General features: G+C 37.0%; 1 protein-coding gene across 2 annotated transcripts in view; it reads right to left on the bottom strand.

Annotated features, from left to right (window-relative positions):
- Positions 1-11781: 11781 nt before the first annotated feature.
- Positions 11782-22639, bottom strand: part of LOC107561941 (XK-related protein 6-like) — a 24685-nt gene continuing 13827 nt past the window's right edge. The window contains exon 3 of one of the 2 annotated variants that reach the window (XM_016246489.1): positions 11782-12419. In XM_016246489.1, the coding sequence (XP_016101975.1) occupies positions 12308-12419 (112 nt within the window). In that variant the 3' untranslated portion in view covers positions 11782-12307. Of the gene's footprint in view, positions 12420-17034; positions 17470-22639 lie in introns of those variants that run through there. The other variant, XM_016246490.1, reaches the window with a different exon arrangement.

The following is a 22639-nucleotide window of genomic DNA, read 5'->3' as shown; positions in this document are numbered from 1 at the left end:
ACAATTTTTGGCAGTATGGAAGAGAGCGTGATTTTCTCTGCTGTCTTTGGAGCTTTGAGAGCTCCCATCAACCAGACATGGGTGCACACTAAGCCAGGATTAAAAGAAAGCGCTTGACCTACTTGCTTTTCAGGAGAATGCTGCGGCTGCCTGTCTTTCCCTTTCAGTCATTGAAAATCACGTTGTGCAGACTTATCCTATTTGAGACTGTAATTACGGCAGGTGGCTTACAGTTTCGGAGAACCCTCGCGACAGCACGGCAATTGAAATCAATTATCAATACTATCTCGCAGAGGTCTTAGATTTCTGCCTGCTAGTTTGCAGTTGGTGGCAGCACACACTAGCTGAACACACTAACTTACAAGCATTTGCTAGTGTCTGCATTTATAAGCAGGCAATTTGTCATTCTAAACAGTATGGTTTCAGTGTGTTGTTTTGCACAAAGGCTGAGCGAAAAAGTCTCAGAAAGGACATTTTTCTCTCAAAGAATCGCTGACTTGGGAGCAGCGCTAAAATTTGTACTCAGCAGTGAGAATACTGAAATTTGCCTATACTTACCTTGAGCAGAGCTTTGAAGACAGTTGAAAGAAATGTGTTTGTGAACAAGGTGTTTCCTATAATAAATATACACAGTTGTGGTCATACGTTTACAAAGACCCTGCAGAATCTGCAAAATGTTTGTAGAAAATAAGAGGGATGATAAAAAGTGCATGTTGCTTTTTTATTTTAGTACTGCCCTGAGTAAGCTATTTCATTTAACAGATGTTTACATGTAGTCCACAAGAAAAAAACAATGCAAAACAATGGAAAGTAAAAAAAAAAGCCAGGGTGATAGAACCGTCCTTATATCATAATGAAGAAAAATTTAGTTCCATTGTATGGACAAAAAAAACAAAACATGGAAGTCAATAAGAACTGAAACTATATTCTTCAAAATATCTTCTTTTGTGTTCAACAGAATAAAGAAACTCATACAGGTTTTGATCAACATGAGGATGAGTAAATGATGACAGAATTTTTTATTTTTGGGTGAACTATCCCTTTAAGAAATTTTGTATTCAGGACAGGCAACAATTTGTAATATGTAATCATATTGATTTTGTATTATTGTAGAAATAAGCTTGGTCACTGCATTTCTTTTTCTTTTATTAAAAACAATTAAATAAAATGATGTGCTCCAGGGATGGAACAATTAATAAAAATATATTTAGTAATTAAAAACAATTTATTATAAAGTCACAGTAATTGATATAATGAATATTAAATTACATAAATTTTCTAGTTATGTTCTGAAAATATTTAATCGGATAATATTGATTTTGATGTCAGACTAGAGAGCAAATGATGAATCAGTTTTAATGAATTGATTAAACCAGTTCACAGATGTGTCCAAAAGATTCATTATGGAATCAGCCATCAGTGATTTTAAAATTTGAATGTGAATGATTTCTTAAATGTCAAATAAACTGAAAATGTATTGTAAAAGTCATAGAAGCTCAATGTTCAGTAAAGGAAATAGAAAAAAGTGATATGGGCAATACAGAAAAGACTTGTGATACAGGCAATGTGAGAAACAAGGATGATATGCGCAATAGAGGAATGACCAGGATGAAGATGAGGAAAAAGAAGAAGAGGAAGACTAAAAAGAGCGATGGGAAGAAAGAGACGCATGAGGTAAACTAATCACCAAATATGCAATGCAATTTTCTGGCTCTGTGCCTCCATCCTCCCCGTCTCCAGGGCTCCTTTACTATTCCGCTCACACACGGTCTCATGCCCACTCCATCTATCAGACTATACCATTTCACAAGCACCCCCTCCCCCAGACAAACCCTACCAGACACATCCACTCCGCCTTCCCACACAGGGGAGTTTGGGAGTGGAGAAGTGGGAGAGGTAAATCAGAAGGGGAACAGGATGCTGGAAGGAACGCAGGGAGATGTTTGTGCTCTGGGGATAATTATAGACTGTATTTAAGCAGCAAAAAAAGGCATCGTACAAAAGAACGACAGCTGTTTTGCTCTACGCAGGTCTCTCAGGAGGGAGCGAGTAAAGAGTGTTTGATAGTGCATCTGTAACGTTTGAGGGTGCGTTGATCGCGTTCCCCTCTCCCTCGACACCTCGCAGCTCAGCGCTGCCTTTATGATGACGATAGATGTTTGCGTCAAGAACATTTACACGGTGCTTTCATGCAAACGTTCAAAGGTTTATTCTGTCAAAAACACACAAATCAGGATGGAAATGCCTCGTGTCCCATTTCCGACATGCTTAGCTGGGAGATAATAAGGGGAACAAACGTGCAGTTTTGAATTGCTTCCCAAGGGGAGGATGCCCGGGGAAGCAAGAATCAGTTACGCCTCTCGAAAATATGGCTCACAAATGAAGACGCTGCAGTTCTTTATGTGGATGTTTAATTTCTTATGCCTTTGAGAGGGGTTTCCCGCCATCACCGTGTCTCAAATCATCCATCAAAATACACCTTCCTGGCTCTGTAGTTGGGCCTGGGGCAGATGCTCTAACTTTGGTGGACTTGTACTGTAACACTGTGAGCTCAGAGGTGGCTGAGGAGAGGCACGCCGACCGCAGGGCGTCTCTTGACACAGAGCGTATGTCCTATGAATCAGTCTGACCATGACGACAGACGGTGACAGACAAGTCATCAGCTTGCAGTGCTGCTGGATACCGGGACCTTGTGTCACACCATTTTCAGAGCTGCACTAAGAATACAAAGGTTGCGTAACTATACATTACCCAAATATCAAAGACTAGGATCCCAAATCATGTAGTATGTTGAAAACAGTGTGTGAAAAAAAGAGAGACCTAAACCCAAGAAAAAAACATTCATCCTCTTAAAGTCAATAGGTTTTATGAATAGGATTTTGTCAAATGCCTTAAAAGGGGTCATCGGATGCCCATTTTCCACAAGTTGATATGATTCTTTAGGGTCTTAATGAAAAGTCTATAACATACTTTGGTTAAAATTTCTCAATGGTAGTGTAAAAAAACACCTTTTTTATCTTGCCAAAAACAGCTCTTTTCAGAGCAAGCCGTATTGTTGTATTTTCCTTTAAATGCAAATGAGCTCTGCTGAGCCCGCCCCTCTCTTCGAGCCGCTCTCTGAGGGACTGTTTACTTTAGCCGCATTCATCATGAAACTAAGAGGGGGAAAGTTAGGGCGATTCTAAAGGACTTAAGGGATTCTCCACGCACTTTTGGGGCCCCCAGAGATCTGTTTTATTAGTAGTAACAGTAGTAGTAGTAATGCAATAGAAATTATAAATGTATCTACCAAAGAGTTACAAATAAAACTAAATTACGGCTTATTTCTGCATTTCCGGCAAAATTATCTCCCCCCATTCACTGCATGGTTTCGTCCCGTCCTACGTAGCCTAGAGTCACTGAGTGAGATCAGATGGTAAACTGTCAAATTAGAGATGTGGCGAGAAGCACTTTTAAACACATTTTAGTTTTGCAATAGAAAATCTTCAAATTCACAATCTGATTACATAGAGCAGCAGCAGGAAGCACATGAGGTTGTCATGGCAACCAGATACTTCTGTGTATAAGGCAAGGTAAAAAAAAAAAAAGGTTGATTCAGTCAGTGTGGAAGAACTCGACTGGTCTGCATAAAGCCAAGTCCTAATCCCAGCTGAACACCTCTGGTGTGACTTTAAATGCAGACCCTGAGCCAAAAGCTCAGCACCAAACACCAATGACTTGTACATACATGTTGTTCTTGTACTTGTTCTTCCACACTGACTGAATCTACCTTTTTTTTTTTTACCTTGCCTTATACACAGAGGCATTGTCATGTTCGAATAGAAAAGGGTCCTGTTCAAATTATTGGTATAAAATTAGAAGCACACAATTCCCTAGAATAGCATTATATGCTTAAACATTAAGATCTGTACTCGTGGAAAGTACTAAAGTAGTCAAACCTGTTCATTAGAAGGGGGGTCCCAATAATTTGGGCAATTGGGCCCAAAATTGCTAGCCACGACCCTGAGCACGTTATTAGGAAAGGCGATTTGCAAAAATTCATTAAAAAACCTTATACTCACTTATTCTGTAGGTGAAGCTGGATCACGAATGATTCGCGCGAACACAGACACATTTAGGTAGATCGGGGGCGAATTCCCTTCAAAAACAAACGAAAACCACTGCACCTTTAGCGGCTCAGATGTCGGGAGAAAATAGAAGAACGACTGCTATGTTCATTATTACATCCAACAACAGAACACCTCATTCGCTTAGGAGTCATTCTTGTCTACATCTGCTCCGATGGTGAAACAATGGCGGACTGATGACAGCTCACTCAGGGCGGGTCTATATGGAACTTATAATATGACAAAACTAATTGAATTTGTATTGTGTAAATTTGAATTATTAGTTTCATTTAACAAAACAGAATATTATGTGGCATTTAACATAGTTCTGAATTAGACTTTTTTAAACTTGAATATTAAACATTTTAAATTTAACACAACTAAATATTTTTATGGCAGAGTTTTAAAGACGTATTCTCAAACAGCAAATGTTTTGTTCTGAAATCTTAGACAGCAAATATCCAGTTTTTAAAAATACAGCTTCAAGTTTTCAAGATGAAATTGAGAACATCAAATTCAATATTCTAAAATTCAATATGCAGAAATTCAGATCTTATAGAAAGTAGGTAAGAGGTAGTAATCCACAGGGAAGAGTAGATGATCTCCGAAAAACGAAACCTTTTGGCCATTTAGTAGTTTTCTGGCGTGAGCGTGCGGTTCAAGATCTACCTGATCATGAACCGCCCAGAGGTAGCTTAAGTGATTCTTAAACATTTAAGGTTTATATACTTATATGTTAGGTTAGCATTCAAATTTACACAACACAAATTCAATTAGTTTTGTCATATTATAAGTTCCATAGGTCTAAGGTAAGACACCAGTCCAGTCTGTGCTGAAACGCTACTGTCAATCAACTATCGTGGGAGGGCCTGGGTCTGTGTGACGTCACACAGACAGGAATCTGAGATCGGCTTGATTTGAGAAAGGGGAAAAGATTTTAGTAGATAAACTGGGTGGATTTTTATCATTATAGGGTGGTTGTGTACACACACTGCCAACACACATTTATGTTCAAACAACTTGTAAAATTGCATGTCGCATCCGATGACCCCTTTAAATAAAGTCAGATATTTTCAGGTTTAATTCTATGACATGAAATACATTAGTAATATTCCACTTGTGTTATTTTTTTCAGCTTTTACATGACTGAAAAAAGCAGATGCTAAAGAGAGACTAAATGGGACTATAGAGGTTGTCAGGAACATTAAACGTCATCAAACCGAACAGGAAAACTCATCTACTCACAGGCCGTTTTTACAGCCTCAGTGTGTTTATAATCACGCTCTTGCAAACTATTCTGTAGATTTTAAATAAAGAATAAAAGATTTGTCGGCAGCTTAGTCATGGTGACATTGAAGTCACGAGACTGCGATGTAGTTTGTTTATAGCCAACCTTTAGCTTAGAATTGCGTAAGAATCATAAACTTTTATTGGTCACGGAGCTTATTTTTGCAGCTATCCAAAAATCATTGGAAAAATCCTATTGCTCCTATAAAATCATCCAAGATGATGTTAACTTCCAAGTTGGCACACAAAAAAATAGTTTTTAAAAATACAGCTTCAAGTTTTCAAGATGAAGAGGAAATTGAGAACATCAAATTCAATATTCTAAAATTTAATATGCAGAAATTCAGATCTTATAGAAAGTAGGTAAGAGGTAGTAATCCACAGGGAAGAGTAGATGATCTCCGAAAAACGAAACCTTTTGGCCATTTAGTAGTTTTCTGGCGTGAGCGTGCGGTTCAAGATCTACCTGATCATGAACCGCCCAGAGGTAGCTTAAGTGATTCTTAAACATTTAAGGTTTATATACTTATATGTTAGGTTAGCATTCAAATTTACACAACACAAATTCAATTAGTTTTGTCATATTATAAGTTCCATAGGTCTAAGGTAAGACACCAGTCCAGTCTGTGCTGAAACGCTACTGTCAATCAACTATCGTGGGAGGGCCTGGGTCTGTGTGACGTCACACAGACAGGAATCTGAGATCGGCTTGATTTGAGAAAGGGGAAAAGATTTTAGTAGATAAACTGGGTGGATTTTTATCATTATAGGGTGGTTGTGTACACACACTGCTAACACACATTTATGTTCAAACAACTTGTAAAATTGCATGTCGCATCCGATGACCCCTTTAAATAAAGTCAGATATTTTCAGGTTTAATTCTATGACATGAAATACATTAGTAATATTCCACTTGTGTTATTTTTTTCAGCTTTTACATGACTGAAAAAAGCAGATGCTAAAGAGAGACTAAATGGGACTATAGAGGTTGTCAGGAACATTAAACGTCATCAAACCGAACAGGAAAACTCATCTACTCACAGGCCGTTTTTACAGCCTCAGTGTGTTTATAATCACGCTCTTGCAAACTATTCTGTAGATTTTAAATAAAGAATAAAAGATTTGTCGGCAGCTTAGTCATGGTGACATTGAAGTCACGAGACTGCGATGTAGTTTGTTTATAGCCAACCTTTAGCTTAGAATTGCGTAAGAATCATAAACTTTTATTGGTCACGGAGCTTATTTTTGCAGCTATCCAAAAATCATTGGAAAAATCCTATTGCTCCTATAAAATCATCCAAGATGATGTTAACTTCCAAGTTGGCACACAAAAAAATGTCATCCCTGTGTCACACTAAATGTGTGTATGCACTAATACCTTTTCAAAATGGTAATGGTAATGTTAATGGTAAAATCCATCTGTAGTGTGCTTAACGATTGTGTTTACATGTAAGAGTTGGCATCTAGCTAAAATCATTATCTAGCTAAAGTCATAATCTAGCTAGATTCAAGGACTGTAGAGTGAATGTGCCTCAGAGTTTTCATTTCATTCTCAAAAAGATCCTTCAGCGTTCAACACTCATACAGACAGAGATCATTATAATAGCTATTTATAGACAGTGGTCGAATTGTAAAAAAAAAAAAAAAAAATTCAGGGGGGATGGGGTGTTCCTGTAGCTAATTTTACATAATGATTACAAAATTTGTGCAATATTTTAAAAAGTTTTTTTTTAATGAAAAATTAGCCTTATTAAATGAACTATTTATAAAAAAAAATCCTTCTGGTGCCTGAAATGGAGGAATTTCGGTCAATATTTTGCTAAATGTGTTTTTGTGCTGGTAGTGCTGGCACTTTGTCTGGTTTAGGCCTGTCATGGATAAATCAGTAGGTGTCAGGTGGCGGCAAGTCCATGTTTTAATAAATGATTTATTGAATCATTCAAATCAAACGATTCGTTCAAAACGGCTGATTTTATCTAGCTAAAGTCATAATCTAGCTAGATTCAAGGACTGTAGAGTGAATGTGCCTCAGAGTTTTCATATAAATAGCTATTTATAGACAGTGGTCGAATTGTAAAAAAAAAAAAAAAAAAATTCAGGGGGGATGGGGTGTTCCTGTAGCTAATTTTACATAATGATTACAAAATTTGTGCAATATTTTAAAAAGTTTTTATTTTATGAAAAATTTGCCTTATTAAATGAACTATTTATAAAAAAAATTCCTTCTGGTGCCTGAAATGGAGGAATTTTGGTCAATATTTTGCTAAATGTGTTTTTGTGCTGGTAGTGCTGGCACTTTGTCTGGTTTAGGCCTGTCATGGATAAATCAGTAGGTGTCAGGTGGCGGCAAGTCCATGTTTTAATAAATGATTTATTGAATCATTCAAATCAAACGATTCGTTCAAAACGGCTGATTCAATTAGAAACTAAACAAGTAAGTCCATCTGAATGGACCGTTGAATCACTGGCTCACTCGATTCGTTCAAAATCTGATTCATTCAAGCAACGAAACATGGTGTTGCTATGCACTGTTGTATAAAATTAATAGCACACTTGTGCTGGCGCACATGCGATGATATTCAGAAAAGTACATTGCTTGTGCAATGAATATAAAAACGTAAAAACTCAAACATGGGTATTTTTTGATGGTTTTTGTAATTTTTTTCAACCAGGGGGATGCCATCCCCCAGCATCCCCCCTCAATTCGAGCCCTGTTTATAGATACTCACAGAAACAGAGATGGATACCTACAGAAATAGACATGAATACACTGGATTCCTTTTTACTCTACATCTGCGAGCACTATAGCAGGATCCTTTGTTGTTCTAATTTTTGCATGGTTCCATGCACAATACTATGTTATGACCTCAAAAGAATTTTACCATAGTGCATGTTTTGTAAACTGATACATTTTGGCATTTGCATCACATGACCAGCTACATATGTATGGCTTTTCTGGCATGGTAAACTTGCTCGATAGCTCACCTGGTATAGCACTGCACTTGCAATGTGGACCACTCATGTATGAGTCCTGTGAAACGCACGTCACGAAAGAAGAGCTCAAAGACTTGTAGAAGCCAGCTAAAATGGCATGGTTGCTTTAGCAAATATGTTTTTATCTCTTGTTTGCCAACTATCATTAGGTTTAGAGTAGAGTTTAGTGCAGGTAATACATTATTTTTTAAATGTGACTATTTTTAAATGTGACATATCATTAACCTTTTAGTGCCACTCACCGGACATTTAGTTTCCGAACTATATTTTTCCAAAGAGTCTGGGCTGTTTAAAACCTTTGTTTTAGTGAACTGGATGATTGACAAGGGAGTAGGCGGTCCTTTGTCACTGTTCTTGATGCATTGGGATGAATTAGAGACTACAAATATGGAGCTGCATGTTTGTTTTCAACTAAAATGTAGTTTGAATGATCAGATCACTATTTGGATTCCTTTTACACCTGTATTTAGTGCTGACCACTTGTGATTGCATCATCCAAAAAGAAAGAAAAAAACACACGCACAAGATATTTCATCACCCATAAAACAATACCAGTGCAGTTTTCTTTCCTGTGGTGACTTTTTCCCTATTGAAACAGGACGTTTGGGTGCCTTTAGCACAGTCATCAACATGATTTGTTACCTGCTAGCTGCTAGTCAGGAGTGCAGATACTTCTAATTTGTGTAGTGCAGGATAAGCCATTAATAATTTTGGTCTGTACAATTTTTGTACATTTTTAATTAGTATGTTGGTAAATATCATCAGGTACATTAGCATACAGATCAGCTTAAAGCTAACACACTTGAAAGCCATAAAACTTGATTTAATGGGGTCTTTAATACAGGTGTAAAAAGAGCCTGGAGTTACAAAGACAAAGCAAGTGAGACAGGTACAAATAATGAGAGAGAGGAAAAGACATAAAATAAGAAGAAATAGGGGTTATAGGCTGAAGGGCTATTGTGACTAGAAAACACAGTTTAATGAACATCAATACAGATAGGAGAGAGAGAAAGAGAAAATGAAGTAAAGAGAGGAGGAGGAAAAGGTCAAATATACAACGGTGACAAAGCCTTCTGGATCATCAATCACCCACGTCCAATTCCGTTAGTCAACCACGTTATGTTCCAGCATAAAAGAAGTGAGCGTGCGCCAAACACGCTCCCTGTCAAAACATTATGATTCCACTCACACAGACTGGCCATCTTAGTGTTCGCTGTGTGAGTCACGCAGACAGATATATTATATCAGCAACACTTACTAATACTGGAACACAGGCGTTATGGGTCAGGTGTTCATACAAAGATACGCAGAGGATTTTCGCATGTTCCCCCTGGGAAAGAATCCCAGCGGCAGCAGAAAAAGGTCTATAACAGGTCATCACATCGTATATATACTGCAGGTAGTAGGCCGCCTCCCACTATTTTGAGGTGGATTACATTATAATTTCCTGCTGGCTTGTCCACCTACACGGTAGCCTATGATTCACAGTGAGTCACATCGGCAGCTTTGAGTCGTTGTGTGCGTGTGCGTATCTGAACGTGCATTGACAGCCAATTTCACCTCGCTACACAAACAAATACATATCTGTCTGGGTCTGTTTAACACAGTTTGTTTGTTTACCAGCCTGGGGTTTATGCCATTGTGCGTCTGGCTTGGAAATAAGTTGGGTCATGCTGGGGTCAAACCGACTCAAGTGGGTGGCTAATATAATATATTAATATGGCACATGTTCTATGCTAAAACACATTATTGATTACTTTCCCCTCTGCTACAGCGATGCACTAAATGCACAATGGCAGTATGGAAGCGAAACAGCAGCGTAGCAGGTTCGCTTTGTGCTTTCACACTGACAGAGTTTCTGTTGCATAACAGCTGTGGCTCAGTGTTTTCTGAGGTTAATACATTGAGTATTTCTTTTAATCATAGCCATAAATTATTATTGGGAGTGTGTGCCTCAATTCGAGCCCTGTTTATAGATACTCACAGAAACAGAGATGGATACCTACAGAAATAGACATGAATACACTGGATTCCTTTTTACTCTACATCTGCGAGCACTATAGCAGGATCCTTTGTTGTTCTAATTTTTGCATGGTTCCATGCACAATACTATGTTATGACCTCAAAAGAATTTTACCATAGTGCATGTTTTGTAAACTGATACATTTTGGCATTTGCATCACATAACCAGCTACATATGTATGGCTTTTCTGACATGGTAAACTTGCTCGATAGCTCACCTGGTATAGCACTGCACTTGCAATGTGGACCACTCATGTATGAGTCCTGTGAAACGCACGTCACGAAAGAAGAGCTCAAGACTGTGAATTATTACAAACTTGCTCATCATGTCATCTAATTTACATGAGGTGAATCACATTTACATTAAATGGCAATAAATCCACACGCAAACCCAAACTCAAACTGTAGATTTGATCTTAAAATAGATAGTTATATTTACTGACTGTATATAAATAGAAAAAAATTATAAATACACCAAAATGTGTTGTTTTTGCATGAAGTGTACAAACAAGTCTAATTTATGAATTTTAAGTAACTTGGAAAGATGTCCCTGCATTATTACTGAAAGTAGTAATGCAACAGCAAAAAGTAATTAACATTTCAAGACAAGTATTAGAAAGAAAAAAAATATGCCTACATGTCTTTTATCTTTTTTTTTTTTTGTGTGCCTTTTTTGTGTATTTTATTCATTATCGCAGATGTTTTAAAAATAGGTAGACCTTTAACTCTTGCAGTCTCTTGGCAATAATTTTTAGTTGTGTCAATTCCCTGCATTCATTTATTGTGACTTATTTAAACAAATAAACCAAACATGATTAAAATATATTATGTAATTAAATGTTCTCCCTTTTTATAAGAAATTTTCCTACCATTGGATAAATTCTAGCTTGAAATGCCACCATGATTTTTGCAGCCCCAGCTGCTATTGCAGGCAATGTGCCTGGCCAAACCACACAGAGAGCAAGTCATGTTCACACTGGATGGGTTCTAATGTTCAAAAACAGCTAGACAGATTGAGTCTCACAAAACATTTATAAAAGTATCACCAGTATTAAACCTGACACAGAGTATTCATAAAAACACAGCGCTCATGGCGTGAGACACTGAAAAACATGAGACTGAAAAAAAAACATCCAAGAATGCAAAGAATGCATGTGAATGGCATCTTAGTCAACCTCAAACACAATGAATGGATTTATATATGCTGTATGCAAGTGATAAACTTATGGTCAATGAAATGGAAATAAAACAAAGCACCTTGTCTATTGCTTTACTCATCTGCCACAATAATGGAACATTTTTATCTTCATGTGAGGTCTTTTCTCAGCAAATGTGTGGTTAATTTAACTAATTAACTTAAATATCACATAATTAATTTGATTAAAATCTTCAATCGACTGACAGCCCTAATTTTTTATATGACAACAGTGGAGAGGAGAAGAGAATGGAGGAAGAGATGAAAAAAGAGAGAAACTAGGACAGATATGTGTGGGAAAGAACATTATTAACTAACTAATAAAACCTCAAATGTCAATCAAATCAAGGCGTTTATGCAGGCGAACTTTCCCTGATACACACCCTCAGTCGGAGAGCCTGGATTGATCAGAAAATACAATTATCCAAGTTTTTTTTTTTTTATTAAATCGGGATGTGTTATCACTCCAAAGACACTGAGTGAGACATAGTCTTGTCTGGGAGGTTTTCCTCCCTTTTCTCAAATAAAGACATCCCTGTCCCTGAAGCATTCTACTTTAGAAAAATAAATAAATGTCAGAGTGACACATTGAGAACAAATTGAAGAAGACAAGTCCTGGAAAACCAGTGCCTCAGCTTTGAGCAGGAAAGAGTCGCTGACGCCAACAGTGGGCGTACTCCTCCTCCACACAAGCTTAAGCACTCATCCCTGACAATCACCCTCAAACACTTTCTGAGAGGTATCTTTGCTGGACACCTGGATGGAGACCTTTCTGGAGTTGGGTAGAGGGGGTGGGGGGGACTTGTTGGGGCTCCTGCATGTGAGAAACAGAAAATTAATTTTTTTCCTAATCAAAGTTTTGATGTCACCTCCACCGCAGGCAGCTGGCGTGGTGACAGATGTATTGTGGGTTGGTGGGTGAATGAAATGCACAGAACACAGAATGTGGATGGAAGCAGATGCTTGAATGCTGTACACTATAGAACAGCTGCTTTAATATTAAGCTGCTTTGTAAATGATCAAAAACATGGTCTATTTATAAATAAATTATATCTGCTTTCATTTCACGGTTTAAAACATAGAAGGACAAAGTCAGTCACGAGTCACAAACCATGAAATCCTCAAAAATGTGTAAGAACACAAATATACAGTGGTACTCAAAATCTAATTCAGATGCTGACAGTAAAAACAACATTTTTGGATTAAAAAAGGGGGGGAAAGCTATTTCAAGCTTTTATAATAATAATACTATTTTATATAATTTCAAGTAAATATTCTACATATTTTCAGGAATGTAATATGAAGATTTTACAAAGCATGCATCATCATTTTCAAATACCTTTCACTCACACTATAATGTGAAAATGGCCTTTTCAAATTTATCCATTTGGGAGAGAATCTTCAAAAAGCTCTGTTTTCACAGGACAAAAATGGTGTCTCAGTGTTGACAAAAGGCCAAAACGCAGAGAAAAAGATGCATTGTCAAATGTTTTCAGATTAATGTAGACATAGCCATAGTCTCACTAGTCTGTTTTTTCAGTCCCTTCTCTGTAAATGGTGTGTATGTCAGTGAATGCACATGTGTCGTAATTCACATATGATGTGCATGTGTGTGTGAGGGTTTAAAGCAGCTCTCCCTTCAGCGACAAAATCATCACAACACATCCATGAAGCATGCACAGTCAATATGTCATCAGCAGACAGTGTGTAGGCCTGTTATGTTGTGCAGTGACCCTCTATGTAAACTGAAAGGGTTAGTTCACCCAAAAATGAAAATTCTGTCATTAATTACTCACCCTCATGTCATTCCAAACCAGTAAGACCTTCGTTCCTTTTTGGAACACAAATTAAGATATATGTTGTGGTTCTCTTGTGAATGGTGACAGACAGTGACAGGGAAGAGAAGAAATTGTTGAATAAAGTGTTTTTTGTTGTTGTTTTGTTGTTTTCTTTGTGCACAAAATGTATTCTCGTAGCTTCATAAAATCACGGTTGAACCACTGATGTCACACGGACTATTTTAATGATGTCCTTACTACCTTTCTGTGCCTTCAATGTGGTAGTTCTCTTGCTGCCTATGCAGAGACAGAAAGCTCTTGGATTTAATCAAAAATATCTTAAATTGTGTTCCGAAGATGAACGAAGGTCTTATGGGTTTGGAACGACATGAGGGTGAGTAATTAATGACAGAATTTTCATTTTTGGATGAACTATCCCTTGAAGCCTTCTATCTCCATCAGTATAAGATTCATAAACCATTCAAGATGAGGAGAAAGAGAAAAAAACAAAGGGAGAGAGAGATCCTCATCACAGATGCTTGCATAAACTGACAATGCTCAGTGTTACATAGCTAGCTTTCAAACAGATGGACACAAGCATGCTTGCTCAAGTAGTAAGTACAGAAGTATGGCTAGATTAGAAAATGGAACAGAACGATTTTTTTATAAGAATATTGGATGGATATTCATTCTGAGATTTGCTAAAGATCACATTTAAAGAAATAGTTCACCCAAAAATGAATCAGACCTCAGGCCATCCAAGATGTAGACGAGTTTGTTTCTTCATCAGAACAGATTTGATTTCCTCTGAATGTACAGTATATATATCATTATTATTCAGCAATAAAAAGTGATAGTAATGGAAACGTTTCACAGTTTCCAAAAACATATATAAAGCAGCACAACTGTTTACAACAATAATAATAAAGAAGAATATCAGAATGATTTCTGAAGGATCATTTGACACAGAAGACTGGCTGATGAGTAATGGCTGATGAAAAAATGCATTTTTGCATCAGAAATAAATTACATTTTAAAGTGTACTAAAATAGAAAACCAATATTTTAAATTGTAATAATATTTCACAATATTACTGATCCCAAACTTTTGAACGGCAGTGTATATGTATATATATATATAATTGTTAAAAACATTTTATGAATCATAGCACAAGACAGTTTTGACAGATGACTAGTTAGTTTGGGCAGATGCCGTGCTGTTGCACTGATTTCATTCAGCTTTATAATGAGTGATTTACAATGTTATACTATACATCCTGATGTAGCTTTGTAATACACTCTAGCGAGTAACTTTTGAACAAATATTTGATAACAGAGGAACAGTGGAAAGAGCATCCAACAAAAGATGAATAAGAGAGGAAAATAAGCAGTTTATTGTGCATATATATTCCCTGATTCAGTTTACTGTAACTCAGTTTAATTTTGTATTGCCCTCACTTTAATTCAGTTCCATTACAGTCAACTCCCCGTTTCTTTCCTCTCCCCTTCTTTCCCTCCCTCTCCTCCTCAATCTCCCTGCATGTCTCCATCACAGCGCAGAGTGTGATGTTTTCAGAGATATAGCAGCTCCCCGCACAGCCTGGGGCCATACAAACAGCCTGCCACAGCCTCACAGGGGTCTCGTGTCAAAGTATAGTAACCATGATGAGCACAGTTCCAGAGTATTCCCAGTGGGAGAAGGTGATTTGATGCCTTTCTCTCTCTCTTCCCATTGGAAAGGTGGAGCGTGTACAGTACACACCTCATGCCCATTCAAACTGAGAGGGCATGCGTCTCCTGAGAGTTTAAGTAAATTACATATCACAATTATTTTAGGTTAAAAAAGTATTTATAAGGTATGGTAGAAGCCATCCACTTACGTGTCTAAATTTGATCGGTCCAATCTTTTGCACCATTTACTTTAAACTAGAGATATATATATATATGTGTGTGTGTGTGTGTGTGTATGTATTGTAGTTACATACAGTAACTATTATCAGATACAATGTGATTATTTGTACTGTACGTTTTGGTGTCTGAGAGGTAATGTTACTATTGATAGTGTTAAAGCTAAAATATAAATATATTATACTAAAATATATATATTATAATTAAATATAGGTCCAATCTTTTGCACCATTTACTTTAAACTAGAGATATATATATATGTGTGTGTGTGTGTGTGTATGTATTGTAGTTACATACAGTAACTATTATCAGATACAATGTGATTATTTGTACTGTACGTTTTGGTGTCTGAGAGGTAATGTTACTATTGATGGTGTTAAAGCTAAAATATAAATATATTATACTAAAATATATATATTATAATTAAATATAATATAATGGATTAAATTATGCAGAATATGGACCAGGTTGCCTAGACTAACGCATCTCATAGACTTAAAAAAATACATATATATAATTTCAGTGTTGAAAAGAGTTTTCTTTAGTTATGTCCATCTGAATTGGAGCACCCAGTGATCCAGAATTGCCTCAGTAAAACTGTGCATGATGCCCCTGCCTCTGGTATAGTGTGTGCACAATGCCGTCCTTCCTGTCAAGGAGGAAAACATCACGCTAGCTACATATAAAGGTTATAAGGATGTGAATACACCCGTAAAAGAGGCATTGTGAAATAGAACAGCAGTTTTTACCGATCTTGAGGGAATTGAAATTCTCAACTAGGACGAGGTGCCCCACTGTCAACCCGACTGCACCATCTGTCGAATCTGTATTGCAAACATTCAACAGCCCATAAACTCAGGCTCAAATGTTTTCCCCAAAGGATCCAACGTTCCCAAAGGAGGCTTCTCATCAGTCTATTCATAGAGTAGAATTAACAGACTGTGTCCTCCTCTTTTGGGAGACGCACAGCCAGCTCTGGGTGCCTCGCTGTCTCTGATGCCGTGATTGGCACCTCCATGTGAGTCACGTTGAGCAGAGGCCTGCGTTAGTGATGAGGGGATTCCCTAACACAGCTTTCCTTACACGGGGCAGAACAGACAGGTCAGTCTTCTTGGATTGGCATATCACTTTCATTTACTGTTCATGCTGTTTCTTCAGCCAAAGATGTTGCAATTGTGTGCAGTTATAGGATTCCCAAAAGATATGTCAGGAGACCTCCCAGATGTTCAACTACCACAACTGTCATTTATGGTGGGGACTTCGCCAAAGCTGATTTTGTCGCCATCGTTTTAAGAAATAGCTTGCAGCAAGGGAATTATCTAACACTGTGCTTCTCCATCTGCAATTTCAGTTTATTAAAATGAAAGTTGTATTAGAGCCGGAAGCTGGTTCCCTTTCTTACTTGAATTGAAAAGCTTTACACTGGACAGACAACTATTATATAGTATTCCTGATCCATGAATTTATTCACTGACCTACAATATCCCAGATCAGCTGCAGATGTGGAAATAAAGTTACAGCATATTTTGAAAAAAACAAACAGCAAACTCTAATAAAATGACAAAAACACACAACAAAATTAACAAATCTGTAACTAAAATTAAAGTGAATATAGAAGGTATAAAAATCAAATCTAATTTAAAATATGAATACAAATTACAATAGTATATCAATAATATTAAAATAACACTGGTAATATGCCGAATCATTTTCTATGCTTAATTTCTGTTTTATTATTTTATTTCACAGCTAAATAATTATCACAGTACAACCTGAATAATAAAAATAATATATATAATTGTAATATATATTATACACGCACATACTGAAGTGTACAACACTTCTCATGGTCATCATAGAAGAGGTGTGTTCAAGTCATTGCATGTACAAATTGCATTTTAAAGCATTTTTGAATAAATTCATCAGTATATCGTCATGTCACTGACCCTGTTCTCAAATTAAATTATCTGTGTGCTAGATTTGGTCAACAAGAAGTAATGAAAAAACAATACTAGCAATGAGAAAATTCAGCTGTCTGTTGTTGGATATCTCTTTCTTTCTGTTCGTTGCTCTTGTTTCTGCTTTGCTCCTCTGCTGTACCGCTGTGTCTCAGTGGATCTGAGCGAGAGTGACCTCGCAATCGACTGCTAATACAACTGTCATCGCCTCACAGCACCCGCTAGAAACAAGCACAGGGAGGGGGAGAGTGAAATCAGTTAGGAATAAAACACGGGATGAGTGTTTGTATGCGTAAGCGTCTGCATGCTCGTTTGACAGGAAAGGAAAAAAGGAGAAAGAAAGAGAAGCTGGAGGAAGTGGACGAGGTGTCAAAGCAGCAAGTATTAAGGTTAAGGTCTCCTGACGGTAATGGGTGACTTTCAGTTGGAATTGTGTGAAAAGTGAAGTATAACTGAGATTTTCTGAAGATAATTACATAATTCTGTTATCATTTCACTCACATGCCTGCTGAAACCTGCACAGTGTTTTTTTTAGTTACAGTTTCATTTTCATTTTTACATTTTAGTCATTTTGCTATGAGCTTTTTCATCTTTATTAGTGTTCGTTTTTTGTGAAATTATTTCTATTTAGCGTTCATTTATTTTGATTTCACTTTAACTTTTTTTTATATAATTTTTCTTTTTTCATCCAGTATTTATATTTTATTTCAGCTTTAAATTAATGAAGTGATTTTTTAAAGTTTTAATTTATAATAACACTGAACCTGTCATTTTCTTTCTTCAATGGAACAAAAATAAAATATTTATGGTAGAAGCTGAATGTGAATAGTGACCATCAGCTGTCAATCAAATGAATAACTCCTCCTACAAATACATCATAAGGCTTCAAGAGACTAAGAATATGCTTTTATTTGATTTATTTATTTGTCCATTTTTGAAGCTTGACAGCCCCACCCATTTTAATTTTAAGGAAAAACGAAGCTCGGACATTCTGCTAAACATCTAATTTTCGATTCCACAGAAGAAAAATGTCATACAAATTTGGAACAACATAATAGTGAGTAAATGGTGATAGACCGGTCATATTTTTGGGTGAACTATACTTATAAGATATTACAATACATATAAGGATTTAGTACGGAACGAAACCTTGACACATTGGTGTGTGAGGACTTCCTCTGACAGCCTTGGTTGCTGCATCATGTCAACATCTGGGAACGTGTGAGATTACATTCAACAACAACAAAAAAGAGGGAAAGCTTCAAGTCTCCCCCACGCATGCACAGAGTAGAAAGAAACAGAGCTCAAAAGAGATGCACTAGAAAAAAAAACTGTGTGATCCAGTGAGATCTGGGCAAGAAAAGAAAGAGAGGAAGTGGACGCTTCTGGCAAATTAATACACATGTTAATACACATGAGTGGAGAGCAGTGAGTATAGTTGTAGGGCATTACATTTAAGCACTATCAGCTTGAATGGTCATTGCAATGCTCTCCATTAAAACTAGGTCAGTTTTAGCAGGGGGGCATTGCTTCTGAGGGGAACCGTCCAAATTTAATGCGCTATCCAAAAAGGGTTAGTCCTCCCTATTGCAAAGGGCAGGAGAGCATTTCAAACACGAGTCTCTTGATTCAGTATAGCTTTCAGTGAGAGGAGGCCACGCAGAAGTCAAAGCTCTTAAAGTTGCAATGTAACGGAAACAGCGATAGATCTTTTCTTCTGTATTGTGATGTACATCCAAGTGAAACAGATTATCGAAAAAAGAAAAATTGCAGGGCAGGAATTAGTTCTGTCCATCAGTTGTTGATTGGAGCCCGGCATACGCCACCATAAAGAAGTCTGTTGTTTCACTGGAAGATCCAGTTATGACATTTTTATTAAAAATTAAGTAGTCAAAACAATTAAAAAAAATTAGAAGCCAAGCTTTTAATGCTTTATCTACAATCATCATCACCTACAATCAATGTGCCCTGTATGTTCAAAAGACTAAATTATTCTGCAAATAGGCACAAAAACAAGTTAAATTTTACTTTTTTTTTTACACTTATGTAGCATCTTTTTTTTAGTCCACTCATAATTTTAGTCAAATATTTTCAACAGTATCTTAGACTTTGACCAAGTTAAATGGACACTGCAATGGTGGAATATGATGTCACACTCTGCAGTATCTATTTTAGAAACATAATTCAGCATATAATATACACAAAATGTAAAAATATGCAACCTACTCCACTTCACTGCAATGCTGCAATCCTGCAGATTTAAAGTTTGCGTTCTTTTAATTCAGTTAAGAGGTCACAACATGATGTATCATTCTATGAATCACATGTGATTTGTGAAATGAATTCAACTTGAACTTGAACACAGCAAACCTGAGTTTCTGGTCTCCTGCATTCACATACGCACGAATGGAATAATATATTACTGTCAATGTGTGTTGTAGGGGTGACCCCGAAAAGTCGAAGATTCGATGCTTCGATAGGAGGAGCCCGATTCGACTACCAATCTCACAGTTGAATATTCGCAGAGGTGTTATGATCATGCCATTTTGGCTATATGGGGGTGCTCAAATATTTGATTTCACATAGAACTACCGGTTTTCTCCCAATAAGTTAATATACAGCCTATTATGATAATGCTGTAAATAAGAATCTGAAAAGAAAGAAGCTTTAAATACATATTTTAACGTGCATGAATAAATCCAACCAGATTTAAGTTAAGTTTCACTTTCCATAATCTGTGACCGTCAGAGGAGCATCTTGGCAAAAGGGATTTAAAAATTTAACAAGACTCAAAATGACACAGGCAGAGTGAAAGACTGGATTTTTTTCGATCAGGTGGGGTTACAAGTGATTTGAAAACATGTCAGCCGGTTTATATAGCCTATATCGTGTATATATTATTTATCTCGTATAAGATGCATTTGGTTGCGCTGCAGTGAAACGCTTCATTGTAGTAGCTACTACACTCTAAAAAATGCTGGGTTAAATACAACCCAGTGCTGGGTAAAATAGTTGGGTTTGTCCCTATTTTACCCAGCACTGGGTTGTATTTAACCCAGCATTTTTTAGAGTGTACGGTGATGATCTCTTCAGCGCGCAGCAAGAGCAGGACAAACAACAATGCATAATTTGACTATGACTGGGACTGTCATATACATAACATTATAATGAGAACACTATTATAATAAAACGCTGTGAATTTTTAGAGTTTAGTTGCCGTGTTTCTGCACATTGTTGCGTGAAGAACGCGTCCACAAAAGGAGTTCATTCAGAGCCGTGCAGACACGTTCATGTGCATTCGGGGCATTTTGTGCAGATAGCCTATAAGTCGTAATATTAACGTAATGTTGTATAAATAACGAAGTATATTCTATATGAGATAAAGGAGTTAAATCCCATTGATTAAAAACCTGCTATCAAATGCTTCATTCTACTGGTCATCATCAGCGCGTGCAGCTCAAAACAGAAATGCAGAACATAACGTTATAATGAGAGCACTATTGTAAAAAGTGTTGTGAATTCTTAGGGTTTTGCTGACGTTTAATGTTAACTACCTTTTAACCAAAACATTATTTTTGTATCTGCGATGCGTCCGATTTTCCCTGTGCGTCAGTATTTATGACTGCTGAATGTCTGACTTGACTCTTGGTATGTATTTTGCCCCCCGCCCCCAAACACATGATTCGACTATTAGTCGACTATCGGTAAGATTCGAAAATACAGATTCGACTATGCAAATCCTTAGTCGGGGACACTCCTAGTGTGTTGTGCTGTGAGAATAGAAATACAGTGATCACTATTTTCTGTGCATTACTGGTGGAGATTTTTCAGTGACTCTTCTGCAAATTCCATTTGAAGGTGATGGCAAGTGATTGAATCATTGAATTGTTCATTAAAAATTTGTTTAACACAATGACTCATTTAGGATTGAAACACCACTACTGCAACAGGTACTTCATCTATTTTCATTGGTGGAGCAAGTAAAGACAAAGCAACTGTCAAATTTGAGCCAAAAATTATTCAACATTAACTGCTTAATTTTTTACTTTTGGATAAAAGCAATATCACTTTACAATAACACTGCCTCAACAAGCTGTGCCTGTAGCAATTTTGCTCATGTGATATTGCTGGATATCACTAAATGTTATTTAATTAATGATATAAAATGTTTTTTTTTAAATGCAATGGAATGGGTTTCCATGGACATGCAGATGCATGCAAGCCTCACATCACCAAGTACAATGCCAAATGTTGTATGGAGTGGTGTAAAACTCGCTGCCACTGGACTCTGGAGCAGTGGAAACCTGTTCTGTGGAGTGACAAATCACGCTTCTCTGTTTGGCAGTCTGATGGGCAAGCATGGGTTTGGCGGATGCCAGGAGAACGTTACCTGCCTGACTGTATTGTGCCAACTGTAAAGTTTGGTGGAGGAGGGATAATGGTACGGGTCTTGTCATTAAACTACTGTAATAAACACTTATTCTACAGTGATTTGAAAAACATGAAAAAGCATGTCAGAGATTCTGTATGAGATTTAATTTTACATGATACATGCAACCACAACCAGTCCAGCCCTGAGGTCTAAGGTGACTGATCTAGATCAAAACATCTCCACACTCTCCATAGCAGGTATCAAACTCATAGACATAGAAAGAAAACTCTTACAAATCCTCCAATAACACTACAGCAATACAGCTGCTCGTTTTATCCTGACAGCCTGTAGCAAACTCCATATCATCTGAATTATAATCAGAGATTCTTTCTTCATGACTGTATAAATAGCACACTCTCATCATGGCTAAATAAATCAGCACTTAACACACTACATCCGGTGCATTTTACAAACAGTCACTCGTCTCAGTCAGGTCACAAAGAAAATTAGGTATTTTCTTTTTGTTCTTTGCATAATGAAGAAATACCAGCAGTCACAGATGTGAGTCTCTGAATAATAGGATTGCTATTAAAGGGGTCATATGATGTTGCTAAAAAGAACATTATTTTGTGTATTTGGTGTAATGAAATGTGTTTATGCGGTTTAAGGTAAAAAAAAACACATTATTTTCCACATACTGTACATTATTGTTTCTCCTCTATGCCCCGCCTTTCTGAAACGTGTAGATTTTTACAAAGCTCATCGGTCTGAAAAGCAAGGTGTGCTGTGATTGGCCAGCTATCCAGTGCGTTATGATTGGCCGAATACCTCAAGCGTGAGACGGAAATGTTACGCCCCTACCATATTGTGATGATGCCCTGTCCAGCCGGAGCGATGATTCAAAAACATGAAAACCCATTATTAACGAGGCATTCGTTGCGTCAAGTGGGGACATAATTATGGATTATAATAACTTATACTGTCTTTTTACGCGTTGCGTTGCATCGCGCCGCGTAAAC

Source organism: Sinocyclocheilus grahami, unplaced genomic scaffold (assembly GCF_001515645.1).
Source record: "Sinocyclocheilus grahami isolate Dianchi unplaced genomic scaffold, SAMN03320097.WGS_v1.1 scaffold799.1, whole genome shotgun sequence".
Classification (NCBI taxonomy): domain Eukaryota; kingdom Metazoa; phylum Chordata; class Actinopteri; order Cypriniformes; family Cyprinidae; genus Sinocyclocheilus; species Sinocyclocheilus grahami.
The sequence above is the reverse complement of the archived record's forward strand: the minus strand, read 5'-3'. Positions and strand labels throughout refer to the sequence as shown.